Source organism: Carlito syrichta, unplaced genomic scaffold, assembly GCF_000164805.1.
Source record: "Carlito syrichta isolate Samal-C Ts95f unplaced genomic scaffold, Tarsius_syrichta-2.0.1 Scaffold132658, whole genome shotgun sequence".
In the NCBI taxonomy this organism is placed as follows: domain Eukaryota; kingdom Metazoa; phylum Chordata; class Mammalia; order Primates; family Tarsiidae; genus Carlito; species Carlito syrichta.
The window spans coordinates 22,252-42,907 of NW_007076754.1; the positions used below are offsets into that span (position 1 = coordinate 22,252).

A 20,656-nucleotide genomic window follows, 5' to 3' on the forward strand; every position below is an offset into this window, starting at 1 on the left:
GAAAAAAAAAAAAAGAAAGTAGTTCAGAAAGGGGATCTGCAGAAATGCCAACAGGTTCTGAAGGGGATATAAATTTCCTCTGTGGAGGATCAGAATGCCTTAATCTGTTTCTAGGCTACCTATTCTATTCCAGTGATCCATTTGCTTATTCCTAAACCAATGTCATACAATGCTATGGCTTTAGGAAACATTTTAACAACAGGTGTATAAATTTGCATTCAGGAGATCATGTAACACAATCAATAACAGGTTAGCGCAGTTATTCAGAGTATAAGATATATATATTTAGAATAAAACGTATCTTTCCAAACCCACACTTTTATTTGAACTTTCTACAACAATAACAATTGAATGTTTGACTTCATACAGGATAACGGAGAGAAAAGAAGCCTCATTCTTCTCACTGATTGCTGTTAATAGGTGAATGTCATAAAATTAAATTTGTAAAGCTATCCTAATCAAATAGTACTTTTCTAGTTCATTTATATTTTATATTAGACTGATGCATAAATCTGTGGCATGTCAACACTGCTATGTTGGGAGATTGTCATTTGGAGTGATAACGTGCTAGTGAATACAACTTGCATTTTACAGATTTGACAAAAGTTAGTGCTACTTGTGAGCTAAAGAAGATGGAGTGTCAAGTGGAAAAAAAACACTTCCAACATATTCTGTTTGAGGTCAACAGAGGAGTAAAGGTAGCAGAGGTGATTCAAAACATTTGTGCTGTGTACGGGAAGAATGCCATCGGGGAAAGCACAGCAAGAAAATAGTTTTGTCATTTCAAAGAGGGCCACTTTGACCTGAGGGATTCTCCATGTTCAAGAAGACCACTGAGCCTTGATGAAGATCATTTAAATGCTTTAATCCATGATGATCCACATCAGTCAACCTAAAAACTGGCAAAAATGATGACTGTGACCAGTCAACCATCCTTTGACATTTGTATTCCATGGGCAAGTGAATGATGCTATGAACTTAATGCATCAACCCAATATGTAGGACTCCATGTACAATTTGCTTATAAAATGGGTTCCATAACTAGTACATTTTAAGACTATGGTTCTAATACATAAATGTGCATTGCCTTCAATATTATTCATTCACCTGTTTGATTTTTTGGAAATATAATTCATATACCACAAAGTACACTCTGTAAAGTATTCAATTCAATCCTTTTTAGTGCCTTGACAAAGTTCTGCTTCAATGACCACTATCTATTCTTGTTTGAGTATTTTATTATTTAAAAAAGTGAAAAAAACCAAAGTGCAATTTTCATTCAATAAATATCATTTGATCCTTATGCGGTTTTGTTGCAGAAAATGAAGTTCAAGATTTTAGAATGATGATAGCAATTTATCAACCAAATAATCCATTTTCATACAGTTTCAATAATTGCAGCAATTTCCTTGAACTGTCTGTAGAAATTCTGGAGATAAAGGGAAAAAATTATATTAATTTGCTTTTAAGGGGATATCAAAATAGTTATTTTAATTATGTCTGACTATCAGACATAATACTAATACTATAATGTGTTAGCTTGCATTTTAATGTCATATCATCAACTATTGAAGATTGCTATAAGAAACAAACAGATGCAATTTGGTACAGCAATCAAAAGTACTATTTAGATTTAGATAACTAGCTTATGACTACATTTAAAAAAAGATTTATTAAATATCCAACACTGTCATAGACACTGAAGTTAGAAACAAAAAATGGCAGGCCTCAAAGACACTTCAAATCTAGTGAAAAACTGTACTTAAGAGTGGTAGGGGCTATTTTATTTAAGATTACGGGTTCCATAATAATAAGTGAGACTCAACATTTACAATGGCGTGGCAAAAATTAATTTTTCTGTCATTTTAAAATTGAGCTGGTCTACTCCAGAAGATCCCAAGAGTTAGAGGCTATAGTGAGCCTTGATCCTGTCACCGCACTCCAGCCTGGGTGACAGAGTGAGACCACAACTCACCAATAAGTAAATTAATTAAATAAATAAAGTTGATGTGGTCATTAACCTGTAGAATTCACCTTCTATTTTCAAAATCTTGAGTAAGAGAGGAATCAAACACTTTGAAAGACATAATTTTTATAGGTCAATTATACCTTAATAAAGCTGGGGGGGTGGAAAATTTGTTTCATTTCTGATTTTTTTCCTTACAGGAAAAAAAATATTCTAGAGGTGGAATCAGAGGGCATGAATGCTATACAGAAAAGTAAGAATTAGGCTGATACTACAAATTACAGAAAAGATTGAAACCCATATTCTCCTTAGAAGCAGTTTCAGCCCTTATATTCACCTGAAGGCTACTTCCATATCACAAAATACATTTATTTCCTTTACCAAGTCACAATTCCTTCCAAGACACTAATCAACATTAATAATGTTAAATCTGTGACCCTTATTTTTGTATTAAAGCGGGGATATATATATTTTTAAAAAAACAAAGGGAAAGAAATCTCTCAAAGTATAGCTTATTTTAAAAAGAAATGAAAAGTATTATGACATAGTGTATGAAAGGCTTTTTTTAGGTCAGGCATAGTGGCTCAAGCCTGTAATCCCAACACTTTGAGAGGCTGAGGCAAGAGGACTGCCTGAGTAACTTGGAGAGACCTCATCTCTACAACAAATAAAAAAAACTAGCTGGGCATGGGGCCGTGCGCCTGTAGTTCCAGCTACTTGGAAGGGTGAAGTGGAAGGATCACCTGAGCCCAGCAGGTTGAGGCTGCGGTGGCCACTCCAGCCTGGGCAACAGAGTGAGACTACAACTCAAAAAAAAAAAAAAGGAAGCCTAGGACCAATCCATTTTCAGCCAGTTTAACAAAGAATTCACTTTTTATTTTAATTTCATTTACAATGGTTGCTTTTCTTTGACTTTTAGAGTACTTACTGCTATAAACATTTTTATCTATTTACTCACGAAAGGTATCAAAACAAACAAATGCAACTGTGCAGGACAGTAAATGACAAAACATCTCCTAATATGTACTTATAAAAGTGTGATTGCCCCCACTTTTTTCTTCTTCCTTGGTTACAGAAGAGGTAGAATGATAATATGAATATTATAATTCTAAGCATAAACTATGATTACTTAAATCTCTAGCTGATAAAACCAGTCAAGTACAGTTGCTCTGATCTGCATTTCGTAAATATTACTAGTCAGAAAATTCAGAGTCAACATTATTCAAAGCAAATTCATTTAGCTTAACATTCCTGAGTATTAAGCCTAAAGAAAGAAGAATGAAGCAGTTAAATGCAAAGTAAATATCCTGCCAGAGATGATGAAAATTTCCTATTTATACTCAGAGGAGTACTCTTCAAGCAATCAAAAGGCACAGTACACAAATTGAGCACATTTTATCAAAATAATTTATTAAATTCCCAAAGAAAAAATGCAGATCTTTGGTGTGGACCACTAATAAATGTAAGGCACATCAATTTACAAATAAGAATTAAAATTTTTCTTAAGGAATATTGTCTACATCGTTATAAACAATAATGAACTAAATGAACTACATTTTTACAGAAAAATGAACTAAAGCTGAATGAGTTAAATCACAAACCTGAAACTGTGGAATTGTCATTTCAAAGGACTTGGTCTTCACTTGGCCTGAGTGATCTGCCACTTTGAGCATCACTGTCACATAAGGATACTTGAGAGATCTGCAACTGTCTGAGCTCACAGCCATTCCCAGTTTCCATTGAAAATCTATAAGCTTTAATGAAACAGTACCAAAAAATACATTAGTAGTAATGGCACTTTGAAAGGAGATATTCAATTTTACTGCTCTCACACTCAACTTTTAGTTTCATAGTAAAATAAAATATCTTTCATTTTAATATTGTCAGAGGAACAATAATCAAATAAAAATGGAGAGGTAGTAAGAAATAAACAGAGTTAGAAAACACTGTCAATGTTAAAAAAGGAAAAAAGCAAAAAGTGAAAAAAACCAAAGAAATCTCTACCCAGCACCTAATGGAAGGGGAACAAAGATATGGCAGTATCAGTTTTCTTTAACAGGCTTAGACTTTGCTGCTGCACCTCAGGGGACTCCAATGCTTTGGAGCATCTCTTACCTCACTTTCCTGTCCCATGTATGCCCTCCCCCATTCCATCCCAAAAGTCCTAAAACAGATGATGGGTTGTATGATCTTCTTAGTTGATTGAGGCACAAATGGGAACCATTCCATTTCTTTCCTAACCATAGTCCTCAAGCTCACACCTTGCATTAGCATAAGTAGTGATAAGGTTTTGAATTTTATCAGTGTTCATGATGAATACATGCCCCAGGTGACATGCTATACAGTTCATATATTAAATATGTCACTGAATCACCATATTACAGGTTATTATTTTCATTGAGCGTATGCAAAATCCAATTTTTTTTAGAGCACTTAGGAGGTTGTGCAGGTTACATCTTTCTAGAATCAGAATTGAAACCAAAGTCTATCTGACTCCAAAGATTACATGCTTATTGACTACTGACTGCCTCAACACTTTTTAATCTAACTCCTGTCAACGATTGTTCAGTGATGTCATGGCACAAAACAGGACTGGGTAATTGCAATTCTTAATACAGACTCTGCAACATAGGACTGTGGGTGGAGGAATCTTGTCTGTCTTGTTTCCAAAGCTGAGCCTGGCACACAGCAGGTGCTCAAAAAGTGCTTGCTCATTGACTAATACCTTTTGCTACCACACTAATGCTGACCAGGTAAAAAGTTTTGCTTATTAATACATTTCTTTTTAAAAGGTGGGATTGGTATGTGGACCAAAATTTCTCCTGTTTCAGACAAGTTTTGGACCTGTCTTTTACATCGTTAACGCCAAGATGGTGCTGATAAAAGGTTAAGTAAAAAGACTGTATAAATTCATTTTAATAAAATTCTCCACATAAAAATAGAGAACAGAAGGTAAATCACAAAATAATTACAAATGGCTACTAAACATGAAAATGTGCTCACTTTCATTAAAAACAGGGAAGTACATGGCAAGACCTTGTCTCTACAGTAAATCAAAAAATCAGCAAGGCATGGTGTGGCACATGCCTGTGGTTCCAGCTTCTTGGAAGGCTGAGGTGGAAGGATCACGTGATCCCAGCAGGTCAAGACTGCGGTGGCCATGGCGTGCCACTGCACTCCAGCCTGTGCGACACAGTGAGACTACAATCCAAAAAAAGAAAAAAAAAGGAGGGGGGGAATACAAATTAAAGCCATAATGTGACACCACTATACATCTACCAAAATAGCAAAAATTTAAGTTTGGTAATTGCAAGTATTGGCAAGGAAGGATGTGAGACAACAGAAGGGTCACATGCTGGTGATGGAAGTCTAAACTTGGCCAATCTTTAAAAAACAAACAAACATAAAAACTGGCTTTACTTGCCTAGTAATACAGGAGTTATACATAACGTATTACAACAATTCCACTAGAAATATGACCTAGGAAATCTTGTGCATATGTACACAGGATACCTATATGGGAATGTCCCTAATAAGTTTATTCATAATAGCCCTAACCTGAAACAACCCAAATGTTCATCAGTAATAAAATAGATAAATGAGATGCTCTATAGCAATGAAAATAAATGAACTTCAGTTCACTCATTTAACAGAACTTAACACCAAAAATGTTAAAAGGAACAAGTCAAAAAGTTATATAAGTCTGTCTACTTACACTTGAGAAAACAACTGGTAAAACTATAAAGAATGTGATTACCACAAGAGGATAACTGCAACACTGGAGTGGAGGGAAGGAGGAGTTGATTGGAGAGGGGCATGTGGTAGGTTTCTGGAGTATTGGTAATACTCCATTTTTTGACTTTTGATTGTGGTTACACAGGTGTTCACTTTTAAATAATTCATTAAACTGTCCAGTTTATGAACTTCTTGATATATATGTTATCTTACACATATAGTCAGGGGAGAGACAAATACAAGTCAATTGGTATCATATTTTTGGCTGAAAGGAAAAATTGACTGTAAACTTAGATTAAGAGTGTGCTTTATAGAGGAGATAAGCTTTATGCTTCATTTTGAAAAATAAACTGAACGAGAATAGGAAAATGTGCTTTATTTATATAGTCCATAAATATACAGCTAGCAAATAAACACATAATAAGCATGAAGCTGATCCAACTACAGATGCAAACAGTAACATCTGGTTTAGGGACAGAACATGTATCCATCTTAAAGTAGAAGGCATTTGTGAGGAATTATGGAAAATAAAGTTGACAGAAGAGATTTTTAAAAAGCTAGTCGTCCTTTGCAAATTGATCTCTCAGAGGTTTTCAAAATACTCTCATATACTTTACCTTATTATGGAAAATGGTAAACAGTGAGGACTCACTGAAAGTTTGAGTAAAGAGAATATCAAAGTATTGATTAAGAAATATTAATCTGGGCCAGGTGTGGTGGCTCACAAGTTTAGGAAGCTGAGGTGAGAGGATTGCTTGAGCCCAGGAATTTGAGACCACTCAGGGCAACACAGCAAGACTTCATCTCTACAAAGTAAAATCAGTCCCACAGGAGGCTGAGGCGGAAGGATCACCTGAGCCCAGGAGATCGAGGCTACACTGAGCTGTGATCATGACGCTGCACTACAGCCTGGGCAACAGAGTAAGATACCAACTCAAAAACGAAACAAAACAAAAACACTAAAAGAAATATTCATCTGATGGCAGCAGAAAACAATAATCTAAGCATGAGGCTCTAAGTGCCTAAATTAAGGTGGTGACAAGTAGGATTAAGCCTTAGCTAGGTCTTAATGATTGTCTACACAGTTAAGGGATACAACTATAAATAACTAAACATTTGTGCCTGGAAAACTGGAAGACTGCTGATATCATGTGTCAATCAGGAATTTATATATTTTAAGTCCAAAAGTATCATTAAGAGACGATGTTAGGGATATCTCAATAGGAATGTTAGGTAAAGTGGCTAAAAGTCCAAGAACACAATTCAGGTAAGTTCATGAATATAGAAAGTTTTTACTTCAGTTCAACAGTGAGATCAAAAAATCAAACCAGGAATTTCATATTCCTATATTATACAGCCTATACAACTCCTTGATGGAAGATGATCCATTTTTACCACCCACATTAAAATGGTAGAGGAAATAATTCTACTTGATAATTCTACTTGACTCTCAGAAACTGAAATAAAACTAGATTATCTAGAACATTGCAAGCACAAAAGCAATTAAGGAGCACAATGTTGGAATTCACTGACCATTAAACAGTAAAGTTGTAAGACAAGGAAATAGGGAGAGCTGCCATCAAGACACTTACTGTGTCAAGTTAGTATTCACAAGTGTAAGAAAGCTAAATTAGGTTTATGAGATGAGAGTTTCCAAAATTCTCAACTCAATACTTAGATGCAAACTAGAAGCAAAACTACTAATAAATGTGGTTTAGCCTTAAATGAGAATTAACTGCAAAGGCGATTTTAAAAAAATAATAAAAGAATCTGAAAGAAAAAAATCAGACGAGAGCATGATTACAATTTACATGGTAGTTCCAAAATTCTTGTAGAATGAAGAAAGTTATTTTCAAAAAAAACATACAAAGGAAAAAAGCTAGTAGTGAAAAAATACAAAAATATCCAGAAGTAAAATGAATACAAAGAAAAAGAATCAGAAAGTATATATAAAAAGATAAAAAAAGAAATTAGCCGTAGTCACACTAAAAATTAACTGAAATATAAAATAAGAAATATAAGAATATCACTATTAAAAGTCCACAAGCCGGACACAGTGGCTCATGCCTGTAATCCCAGCATTTTAGGAGGCTGAGGCGAGAGGACTGTCTGAGTCCAGGGGTTTGAGACCAGCCTGGGCAACTTGGTGAGACCTCGTTTCTACAATAAATCAAAAAACTTAGTCAGGCGTGGTGGCACACACCTGTAGTTCCAGCTACTAGGAAGGCTGAGGTGGAAGGACTACCTGAGCCAGCAGTTGGAGATTGTGTTGGCTGTGAGTATGCCACTGCAATCAGCCTGGGCAACAGAGAGACTCCAACTTAAAAAAAAAAAAAGCGTCCACAATTCACATATTTTGAGTAAGGAAGAGAGGTCCCATTATTCACTAAGTATTTACTAGGTAATACTATGTTCTAGTCATTGGTGGTGTAAAAAATAAAAGTTCCTGTAAATTCCAAAGATAGACATAAATAAATATATAATAAAATTATAGTAAGCATTATAAAGTGTAAAAAATGCAGGGTAAGGTGACAGAGTGACTAGAGAGGCTATTTAGATAGAGGCTGGCTCTTTGAGGAGGTAGCTTTTCAGTAGAGCGACCTGAAGCAGGGCCATTGCCTTGCTAGACTCTGGTGTGGCCATGTGCTCTTTGAGCTATGACTGTCGCCATGCTTCCTGGCTTTGGCCTCCTCCCCCATCTTGGGGAGGTGAATCTTCTTTCTCCCTTCTCTCTAATTTACTTTTAAGTAAATTTTTCTTTAAAAAAAAAAAAAGAAAGTTTGAGCAGTGGAGAAGCCTGGTCTAACTTAGATTGCAAAAGGCACATCCAGAGTTCTGGATGAGGCACAAGTTTAAGAGAGAAAGCAGGAGACCCAGTTAGGAGGCTACTGTATTCTAAAAGAGTATGGTGGCTTAGACTCAGGTGGCTGGAAAGGGAGATGAATTTAGATTATATTTGTTTTTAAGTAGTGAAAACAGTATGCTAATGGACCATATGTGAGGTATGAGAGAAAATGAGTTCCCAAGATTACAACATATAACTAATATTTAAGGCAGATAGATATTAGCTTGAATTCCTTGAACTATAGTGCTTGCTTGCTTTCTTTAAACAATTCTTATAGAATTCTTATATGAATTAACAATTCTTATATGAATTAGCAAGGTTAATTGGAACCACACCTCCAGTAAGTGGCCAGAAAAATGACAAGCTAGTAATTAAAAATCAATGTTCTCAATGCTGTTACTAATAATAGCACCACAGTTACTATAATGGGTCCTGAAATTAAAGCTCTTCAATGGAAAATAAGTATACATTTTTTTACTAAGAGTCTGTTTTTTGGTTTTTTTTAAACTAAGAGTTAATGTAAGAAAGGATTTGGGAACTGTTAACTGGGAGCGAAGTCCTTAAGAAACTTTGAGGTTAATATTACCTTGGGGAATTAGTTAAGTTGCATTCATAAAGAAAAGGCAGCCATAATTTTGGAACTTAGGCTCTGCTTCAAAAATTTTTGATTTGCTTTAACTCAGCCCTGCTCTCTTCCTTAAAGTTATTGATGTTAGTAAATGATAGCCACTACATTTCCCTAAATAAATTTAGTTTACATTTTTTGCTTTTCAGTCAATAATAATGTTTGGTCACTAAAATTGTTCTGAGAGATGTATACACTAAATATAAGTGTCATAATAACCCCAGGGGTGAATACAGTTATCCTCGTTTACTTACTTTTCAGCTCTTTCTTACTTCTCTCTCCAAATCTTGAATATTACTCCCTCAACCTCTGCTGATGACCCTGCTTTTATAACTAATCTCACAATAAAAAAAAAAAATTAGCCGGGCATGATAGCGCGCGCCTGTAGTTCCAGCTACTTGGAAGGCTGAGGTGGAAGGATCACCGGCGCCCAGCAGGTAGAGGCTGTGGTGGCCGGGAGCGGTCACTGCACTCCAGTCTGGGTGACAGAGTGAGACTTCAACTCAAAAAAAGAAAATAGAAACACCTAGAACAGAATATCCTCATTTCTCATCACCACATTTAGCATTCTGCCTGCCTTCCTTCTCTGCCCTTTCTTCTGTAATTATGGTCTGTCTAAAGCCAACCTCTTTCTAAAAAAAAAAAAAAATTTATTTTAAAGTTGTGGGTTACAAGTCAGGATTGGATACATAAGTGGTTTAGGTATAGGTGAAGTTTTGGACCACCCATTGGACCTCACTGGATTAGGATCAGACACCTTTACTGCCTTAAATATTAGCTATACCGGGTATATTTATAAAGTATATACAGAGACTTGACGATGGAGTTACATCCTGCAAAGTCTGTAAACTGAAGATATCATAAGTCAAAAGTACATTTCAATACACCTAGCCTACCTTTTAATGATGCTTAGAACACTTAAACTAGCCTACAGTTTGGCAAAGCCATCTGGCAACATGGCATGCTGTACAGCATAGGTTACTTACCCTTGTCATTGCAAGGGTGACTGGAGTTGGTGATAGCTGCTGCTGCCAGCAATATAAGAAAGTGCCCTACCACTTTCTATGGAATGCATACTGCTTTCACACCATTGTAACACCAAAAACGTGTAAGTCAGACCTTCATGAACCAGGGACCATCTGAATTACAAACCTAAGTGACTCGTAGCTAGGTACTGGATTTTTTCCCCTCTATAACTCTTGAAAACGCATTACCATTTTGTCTAGCAGTCTATTAAAAAACACATCATGGGCAGGGCGCGGTGGCTCACACCTGTAATCCCAACACTTTGGGAGGTCTAGGCGGTAGGGCTGCTTGAGCTCGGAAGTTCAAGATCAGCCTAGGCAACATGGTGAAGATCCGTCTCCACAAAAAAAAAAAAAAAAAAATTAAAAATTAGTCGGGTGTGAAGGGCCGCATACAAAAATATATGCTCTAAAAAGTTAGAAATTAAGTTATACTCTATCTTCAAATAACTTTCTTAAAAATTAAGAAAATGTCTGCAGTGCTATCTTTGTCAACTGTAATAACTGATATCTATCACATTCTAAAATACTGTGTTCCCAGCTTCAAACAAGTGTTGCCAAATGAAACACGAACGATGCGTGGTCTGTATTCTGAGCTGGGATGGGTGGGGGAGCTTTAATGACAATGGCGGCCACTAGCAGCCCAGGTGCAGAGGAAGGCGGAATGCCGGGAGGCGGGCTGAAGATCGTAGCTCACGGACAGGACCTTGCCGTCTCGCAGCTGTGTGAAGCGAGCCCGGTGCTGCCGCCCACCCCTTGTCCAGCGGAGGCCGGCCGAGGACAGGACGGGGCGGCCACTCACTCACCTGGTTGGTGACCTGAAACGGAAGCAGAAAACATAATGTAGGGAAAGACCTTTCTTGCTCCGGAGCCCAGCTGTCCCCTCTCCTTCCAGGCTGTGACTTGCCTGGGACTTAGCATCCAGCCGCGGCTCGCTAGACCCTTCCATGACCAGAGACCAAGGTCTGCGCCGCGGACTCAGGTGGACGCCAGCCAACACTTCCGCTTCCACTTCCTGCCCCTCGCGGGCCGACGCACGCAGAGGACGTGGGGGGGGGGACAGAAACAGGCATTGGTGTAACGCATCTTTCGTCATAACTAAACATCAGCTTTAAAGAAACACTGAGTAAACTTTAATAACTGTGGAGAGAAGGTCCAAAAACTTGGGAGGTCCTTTGTGAAGGGAAGTACTATTGAAATTGAGGATGCTGCCTCCCCCATCGAAGGCTGTAGACGTGGGTTCTTCCAAACCGGAGCTCCACCCCCCCCCCCCAGCATGGCCTCTGCGCCTGCGCGAGCGTGTGGCTTCGCAAGTAATTGATCCTAAGCAAACTTGGAAGTAATTCGGTGACCGCACCTGAGACTTGTAGAGGATTGTCTTGCGAGAAAATTGCCTGTGGGAACTATAGAATGAGCTTCCGTCACTCGGATTTACTTCCCTAGACTAGCTGTGTGCGGGGGACGCTTTTGTTTATCTCCGCCGTCACTGTCCTACTCCAGTTTCATCTTGACTTCAATACCTTTCCATCTGGGCTTCCCACTTCTATTCACCTCAAATCCATTCTACACAAAACAGATAAAGTGATTTTTTTCCTCGCTAGATTTTTGTTTAGAAAAAAATTTTAATTTATCCAGAAAAGCCCAAAAATAAAATGTCAATGAACATCCATATACCCTTCATCTAAATTCTCCAACTGTTAACAATTTATGCACTTGCTTTTTCTCTGCCTAGGTACATAGCCGTGATGTTACTTCACCCCTAAATACTTGAACATGTATCTCTTAAGAACAAGGGCATTCTCCTAAAGGACCACAGTATGACTTTATACGTGGGAAATTTAACATTGATGAAATACTATTATCTAATAAATAGGCCAAATTGAAATGTCCCCAGTTGCGTCAACACCATTCTTTAAAATTATTCCCTATCCCATCCACCACCTGAATCTAATCAAGGACCGCCTTCAATATAGTTATCATATCTCTTAGTATTCTCTCGTCTAGAACTGCATTGGCAAAGTTTCAGCAAGTCGCTGTCCCTTATTGGAAGTTCTGGGGAAGAATCTGCTTTCAGGCTCATTCTGGTTGTTGGCAGAATTCAGCTCTATGCTGTTGTTTTCTTGCTGGCTTTTGGATAGGGATTCTCAGCTACCAGAGGCCGACAACACTCCTTGGCTTGCAGCCCCATTCTTCCATCTTCAAAGCCAAGCCAGCAATGACAGGTCAAGTCCACCTTGCAGTTTGAATCTCTCTGATCTCCTCTTCTGCATCATCTCTCTTGTACCTTCATTTATCACATCTGACTCCTGCCTGGGAAGGTTCACTATTTTTAAGGACTCAGGTGATTATTAGACCAGGCATCCCCAAATAATCCAGAATAACCTCACCGTCTTAAAGTGCATAATTTTAATTATATCTGTGAAGTCCCTTCAGGTTAGTGCCTAAATTAGTGTTTCATTGAAAATCTTTGGAGGGGAGCATCTTTAGAACACCACTTACTGCAAACAGCCTCATAGGATTGTTGGAAAATTACATTAGTTAATGCAAGTTAATCTCCTAAAACTATCCTTAGCGTGTGGCTCTAATAATCTAGACAACAACAACAACTACTGACTCAAGGTTATCGGACCAGGTTAAATGCACTAATTAACTTGGGAACATAGTCCTTGAATGAGTCAGATAATTTATTTCTCATGCAAGTCTGATGAAAAGGTAGAACACTGTTGTGCATCCAGCTTGTCAGTACATCCATTACATTAGTCAGGAAGTCTTTTTCTTAAGTTATCGGTGCCATCAAATGTATGCTTCATGGTTGGGGGCTGAATGTACACATGAATCTCAACTTTGTAAAAATGTTTCAAAAAGTGAAAATAAACAGATTTCAAAAGTTAATTTTTGTTTCTTTGTATTTTTTAATGCATTCTTTAAAAAATTTTTATTAGTAGTAGTATACAACATGAGTGCTCCTTTCAAAAAAACTGTTGATCTAATTTGAGGAGCATAAAATGTCAGTACCTTTTAGGGTAATTTTTGCCAATTGTTACTCTTATTTTTTGTGCACTTGACCCTCCAGTAACAATGTGATAAACCTATGTGATGTGAGTTTTTTGTTAATTTTTCACGACCTCCATCTTACAAGAGGTCAGAACCTATACAAACATCACACTTGGGGAATACAGATTTTATGAATAGAGTCAAGAAAAATGCTAAATATAACTTTTGTTTTACTTATATTTATTTTTACATTATGACATGTAAGTAGAACACATAAATCAGAAAATGCTTTTAGAGCTCTTACAATAAACTTACTACTGTTATATGCATAGGAGAAAGTCCATAGAACATTGGTATAAACTCTGATCGTATGAGGATTATAGTGCAAAGGAGAAAATAAAATTGACATATATGAAGCAAATAATACTTCAGTTCAAGCACGTATTTTTATGAGCTTTTTTGTGCAAAGTAATATACAGTCATTCCTCAGTATTCAGAGGACTGGGGACTGGTTCCAGGACCCCGGAGTGTACCAAAACCCAGGGTTATTGAAGTCCTGCCTTTAGCCCTAAGAAACCTGCCTACAGGAGAAATTGTCCCTCTGTATATATGGATTTTGCATCCCTGAATGCTGTATTTTCCATCTATATTTAGTTGAAAAAAAAATCCCTGTAGAAGTAGACCCATGAAGTATTTATTGCTCAAGGGCCAACCATAATTCCATCTCAAGGTAGCATAAGCAAAATAGCAGGCATGATTGTCTCACAGGGCAGCCTCTGAAATGTGCAGCCATCTGCAGGATCAAGAGAATTGGAAGATTTGAATAGCAAGAGTGCCAGTCTCTGCTTCAGAGTTGTGATCTGGCCTTCTACTTCTCTGTTGACTTCTCTCTTCAGCTTCTCCACATGTTGTTGGGGAGGGTATGTGTCTATAGACAAATGACTTTGAAGGTGTTGTCAGTCAGAGGCTCAACAGGGAGTTGCTGGGCCAATGTCCTCAACATGACCACCATCACTAGGGTCATAGCCTTATAACTCAATCCAAGGACAAAAAAGTTGACCTTTCATCTCGATTCTCAGAGAAGGACTCTGATTGACATACTTGGGTCATATGCCCTCTCCTTGGACAAATATTGGGTCTGGTGATGCACTATTATTTTTGTCCCATTTCCCTTATTGTGTCCATGAGGGGTAGAGTTGTGTTATCAGAAGAGTCACGAGCAGCAAAAGGAGTGAAAAGATGTGTCCTATAGGAGATAGAGCTGAAGATGATATGACAAAACTCGGATAAGATACTAGAGAAACAAAAACAATAAATGTCCACTAAGCATATTTACTGTACTATATTATACTATACTGTACTGGCCTATATTATTAATGGGTGTGGTATACAGAATAATGGCCCTCCAAAGATGGCCACTTTCTAATCCCCATAATCAACAAATATGCTGTTGCATGTCAAACTAAATGACAAACAGAGAGAGCCTTTCTAAAAGAAAATGATATTTACTCTAGAATAGGACATTGCAATGGGAATGTACATGCTATAGTAAACTGTGTGTGCATTAAGGGAGGCAAAGGAAAACAAGGCTTTTTAAAGGAAAAGTGAGGAGAATTATATAATTGTTTTGAGATAATTATTCTTGGCTATAAGAATGAGGGGGAAACCCAAAAAACCTGGAATCTATTTATTTAAAAATTGTGTATTTATTCTTGTATGTTTAAACTTCAGTCACCTTCACTCTCTGTTTCATGCAATACACCTACCAAGACGCTTTTTCTACTGGTCAAAACAGTTTTTGAACTTATCAGTTTTGATGCCTTTTAGTGCTTCTGCCATTTTTTGTTTCACCTTTTCCACATTGGCAAAATGTTTCCCTTTGAGGACTTTTTCCATCCAGAGAAACAACAACAACCAAAAGGCACTTGGGTGATATCGGTTGAATAGGGAGGGCGGGGCACAGGGTTCATGACATTTTTTGTCAAAAACTGTGAACACTCAGCATGGTGTGGGCAGGTTGTTTGTGTACATTATCCGTCATAAAATGGACCAACACACTGAAAGAATCTGCAAAAAGAATTCATTGAAGCTGAATATAGCCTCTCACAACAATGCTAACTGGTACACTGATGGGTTCCTGGAACACTTACCTAACAGGGGTAGCTTGTACTACAGAGGACCTACCCTCCAAAAATAATTCCGGGGTTTTTTGGGTCTCCCTTCGTATGTATAACAAGGGCGTTGCCAGTCAGAGACTGGATAGGCAGTTGATGGACAGATGTCCTCAAAGAATTATTTTTTGTGTAACGGTGCAATGGCCTTTGTGCAAGGTGGTGGTTTGGGCAGAGTCTTTTGTGACAGTTTTTGTTACCAGGCATTTACACACGAAAGTCCTCTCTTCATGGTCTTCCCTGGCTGTTTGTCAAGGTTTTTTGTTTGTTTGTTTGTCTTTTTAACGCAGGTGACTCTATTTTTATTCAGACAATTTTCACAATTACATGGCAAGGGGGAATTAACGATGCTAATCAGTTAACTTTAAAAGAAGGAGAGTTTCCAGATTATTCCGGTGAGTCAACATATTGACAAGGGTCCTAAAATGTGGAAGATGGAAATTGAGCAGTTAGAATCAGAGAAAGAGTGTCAGAGTGATAAATACCATGTAAGAACGACTCAGCTAGCCTTTGCTAACTTTGAAGATGAAAGCAAGTCAAGAGTCAAAGCTGAGGCTGCCGGCTGGAATAGGAAACAAAACGGATCCTCTCATATATCTCCTGTATGGGTTCCAGAAGGAGAAGAGCCCTGTCAACCCTTTGATTGTAGCCTAGTGAAACCCATTTTAGACCTCTGACCTTCAGAGTATACAATAATAAATTTGTGTTGTGTTAAGCCGCTAAATTTGTTAGCAGTAGGAAACTAGTACAGTGGAGAATGAAAGTGTGACTTCAGTGAAGTTAGCCTTTCTGAGCATCAGCTTTCTTATCTGAAAATTAGGGCTATCAATATTTGTCTCACCAAGTTTTTATGAAAGGATAAGTTAGATCTTGTATGTAAAGCATGTAACAAAGTTTCTGAATACATTAAGTGCTCAATAAATACTAGCTGCTATTATCATCATCATAATTGTCAATTGTCCAAAGACGCCTGTAAGATATCTAGATCATACCTTCTCTTCATTTTATGGGTGAGAAAACTGAAGTGCGGGGACATTAAGCAACATCACCTGGTTAATAGGTAAAACTTTAAAGTCAGGTTTTAATTTACGATCTGCAGTCTAATTTCAGACAGCTCTGGAGGGATTCTAAATTCTCAGTGTATCTCCTTAAATGTTTCTCAGTTACTTTCTGCTAATAGAATGTTTTACTTGTAATCCAGGTTATTCAAAAGATGAGTGATTCTGTGTGTGTTATGTGATCAGTGAATAGCATAGACAGGATGCAGAACTGGGAAAAGCATGATCACGAATCATAGAATTATAGAGGTGTCAGAGCTTGAAGTTGGACTCAAATTCCTAGCCCTTGGGCCAAACCTAGCCTGCCTCATATTTTTTTAAAAAACAACAATAGTTTTGTTTTTTCCTCATTCGAATGCAGTGTGCCAGTAAGTGTGCCAATTCACACCCTTACTTGAAAACTTCAAGACAGTTTTCCATCTTTGGCTGTTAAGATAAATAATATAAGATAGTTAGTAGTGAAGGCAATGTGCCATGAATGAGTTACAGGTGTTTGAGAGACTGACCCCACCCTACCCCCATATCCCTAGGGGCAACTGTGGGGGACATGAACCTGGAAGATTCCTGGGCTGGTTACTACTATAACAAACAAGTCAGGTGTGTGTACACATACTGAACTGCATCAGTTCTTAGACATGATTTTTTCACATTTAACATCTCAGGAATTATAATGCACACTGCACCAGATGGCTTCTTACAGTAAGGGTTAACTGGGCAGCAGTTAGGACTCAGTTGTTTTTGCAGGTGTATTGTGAACTGTTCTTCTACACTTCTGTTTTGAATATTGTTGACACTATACTTACTGTGTTTAAGTGTCATTTTAAATGTCTTTTAAAAGATGATGCTGTGATTTGGCATAACAAAAAGTTACAGGGTATGGAAATGGTATGAAAACAGAACAGCCAGTTGTAAACTTGTATTCATGAGGCAAATATGGGTTAGTGGAGGAAGAGCCACAATTCCATGTTTTCTTGAAGCGACTAAATAATTTAAAATTCCTAAAAAAAAAAAAAAAAAAAAAAGGAGGGGGGGAAGGGATAGCTTTGAGCAGATAAAGCAAAAGAGTTGCTTATTCCAGTTTAAGGTGGGAGAAATCACCAAATCCCTCAGAATATAAGAAAGACATTCATAACGATGAGAGAACAATTTTTGAGTCACAGGTATTCTTGTTAAGACATCAAACACTAATTTGTCAAAAATGTCCTGCTGTCTTGACTAGAAGTTACTAAATTTCTAAAAATGTATGATTCATTAGTTGCTGAAAAATGTAACATAATACAACATGAGACCTCATCTCTACCAAAAAAAAAAAAGCCATACAGGGTAACCCACAGCTGTAGTCCCAGCTACTCAGGAAGCTGAGGCAAAAGGATCACTTGAGCCCTGGCGGTCGGTCGAGGCTGCAGTAAACTGTGATATTATGTCACTGCACTCCAGCCTGGGCAACACAGTGAGACTCCAAATAAAAAAAGAGTAAAATATTTATTAAAATTTTCCCCTATGATAATATTGCATATACTCACAAGATGCAACGTTTTAGTTGATGGTATATATAGTTGGCATCAACACTGAACTAACAAATACTGAGCCATTGTTTCTAGTGGAAATACAGGTTAGATTCCTGTGAGCCCGTGGTCACAACATTTTATTAGTCACTCAATACATACCCTTGTTTTATGTGCATTTATGTTCAGAGAACCTTAATATATATTGTTGATTCATTAACATTGAACTACAGCCAATAGCACTGCAACTCAAAGCCTGAACTAAACTTATCTAACACACATAATTCTTTATAAGGCACATTGTAGCTTTCTTGGGCTTAGGAATATTAGAAAGCACTTGAGAATTATGTTTGGGGGCCATTTTAAATGGTTAATTCATTTTAAAAAATGAGAAAAATAGCACCAAAAAGAAAGGGACATTTGTTTACAGTAAGAGAAGGTTAAAAAATTGGGACCAATGATTCCAAATTTTGGGCTTCATCTCAGACTTATTGAATCAAAATCTGCATTTCAGATTCCCTAGGTGTTTGCAGACCCACTCAAGACTGAGAAATACTGCCCTCAATACCATGGTAGGTGCATTCATGCCAGAGGTGGAAGTTAAACTGTACCAAGATTAGAGACTTGCTACTTTTGTAAAGTTTTTATGGGTCCAAAGGGCTGGGGTTTGCTAGGACAACCTCTTCAAAGTGAAAGACAAGTTACTGTCCCCTTGCAATTCCAGGAAAGAGGCATTGGTGGGCTTCTTTGGTTTTCGGAGGCAACACAGCTTCAACACATTAACTGGGTGGCATAAGGCTGCCAGTTTGAGAGCATTCCTGAGAGAGTGTCCTGTGGTAAATCCATGCTGAGATTCAAACTGCCTTGCCATTTGGACCTGTGTTCAGCAGACCCAATGGCGGTAGTGTTTATGGTGGATAAGAATGCTAAGTGGAATCTTGAACATGTCCTTACACAGTGCAGAGCCTCAGGGTTCTGGAGCAAGGCCATTATTTTGACAGTAAGTCATTTGAAAAGCAGACCCTGGAATGCACATGAGATCTGGCCATGCAACACTAATGATAATGCAATTAGGCCCATCATAAGCTAAACATTGCCAGTTTTACGAAGTCAAAGTGTTGGGTGGGTATAGCAGCAATCCATCAGGTAGATAAGGAGAAAGAGGAGTTAAGGGACTGAAATGGCTTTGAGGTCAAAGAACAGTGCCAGAAGAACATGGGTGGGAGAGCTGGAAGTTCTCTAGAAACAGCATGTCCAGCATAATAAAATTATCTTTTTCCTACTCCCTAATGCCTCTCTCCCTGAATTTCCTCTATGAGGTGCAGGATGGTAATATGTATACTACCCCAGGTCAAATTTCTGGAATTTTCATGGATGACTCCTGCTCATCAAATAAATAGTTTTTTAAAAATAGTATCTCTTTAATCTGTGCCTGCCTTTCCTTCTCCATGGCTACTGTCTTAATTTTTTCAGCATTTCTTTCATGCAGATTTTCCCTATTACTGACAAGTGTTTTTTGCATATTATGTATTATGTGTATGTATGTATGTTGAGGTCTTACTCTGTCGCCTAGGCTGGGGTGTATTGGCCTGATCATGGCTCACCACAGCCTTGATCTCCTGGGCTCAGGTAATCCTTCTACCTCCAGAGTAGCTGGGACTACAGGCATCACCACACAAAAAATTTTTTGATTTTTTTTTTTTGTAGAGACAGGAGCTTGCTATATTGCCCAGGCTGGTTTGCATATCTGGTTAACCCATTTATTCTTCAAATATTCACTGTATAGCAGGTACTGGGTTAGGTCCTGGATAAACCATATGAAGAAGAAAAAAGACACTGCTGCTGGTCTTCTGGAATTTACAGTTTGGTGGAGAAGAGATTAAAAAAAAAATTCTTCTTAACATCCTTCAGTGCTTCTCTGCTGTTTTCAGGACGAAGCCCAGATGTCTTGACCAGGTTGCCTCTGCTTATATCACCAGCATCAGTTTTACCCGGGGCCATTTCCTCTAACAAACTCTGCAGGCACCGTGCACTTTCCCTTCTTCAAATATGCTCCTCTCTGCCTAAAGTCTCCTATCTCTTAAAGGAATCCACTTCCTCAGGAAACTTTCTGGACACTCTCTTTTCCTCCTTGCCTACACTTTTTCTGTAATGCTAGTACAACTCTTGCTATCACTACCACATACGTTTAATCGTGATTCTCAGTTGTCTTGTCCAACGCCTGTACCCTGAACTCAGCTTCGCGTCCCCAACACAGTACAGTGTCCAATGTCAGGTACTTGACATGTTCTGTCAAAAGGAACTGAATAGATGTATACAAACTCCTCCACCCCCCGCAACAGCAGACAAGGCCAACACATCACTTCTGCACCCTGACAAAGGGGGCAACAGGGCCATGATTCCAGGCGTCCTCGAGTCTTCCAGTTTTCTGATGGATAGGAAACCTGGTCCCTATCTCTCAGAATAGGACTCAACGGCGCGCCCTCTAGCGCCTCCAGCTGATACTGCAAAAATGGGAGGGCTCCGGCGAGCACGCGGTCCCAGACCAGCATACGGCGCATGCGTAGAACGGAGCGCTGGGCTCTGCTAGGGAGAGTTCAAGTGTGAGGGGAGCGGACTGTGGATCCCTATTCTCTTTTCCTCCCGAAATAGGGATGTGGCTCCTGTGATTTTCCTCTCCGCCTGTTCCTTAATTGGAAATATAAGGCTCGACCTATAGCTGTGCAGGGAGC

At 38.3% G+C, this 20,656-nt stretch overlaps 1 protein-coding gene across 4 annotated transcripts; it reads right to left on the reverse strand.

Moving 5' to 3' along the window:
* Positions 1-300: 300 nt before the first annotated feature.
* Positions 301-18,950, reverse strand: COMMD6 (COMM domain containing 6). 4 transcript variants are annotated; one of them, XM_021708186.1, is made up of 4 exons: positions 11,104-11,170; positions 11,003-11,014; positions 3,529-3,720; positions 301-1,429 (listed from the first exon to the last, which is right to left on the reverse strand). In XM_021708186.1, the coding sequence occupies exons 1-4, from the start codon at positions 11,143-11,145 to the stop codon at positions 1,379-1,381; spliced, it is 297 nt and encodes a 98-aa protein (XP_021563861.1). In that variant the 5' UTR covers positions 11,146-11,170; the 3' UTR covers positions 301-1,378. The 4 variants fall into 4 exon arrangements, with proteins under 4 accessions (XP_021563861.1, XP_021563863.1, XP_008047542.1 ...); XM_021708188.1 differs by lacking the exons at positions 11,003-11,014; positions 11,104-11,170 and adding exons at positions 17,219-17,221; positions 18,947-18,950 and having other exon boundaries at positions 303-1,429; positions 3,568-3,763; XM_008049351.1 differs by having other exon boundaries at positions 303-1,429; positions 3,568-3,720; positions 11,104-11,171.
* Between the last annotated feature and the right edge of the window lie 1,706 nt (positions 18,951-20,656).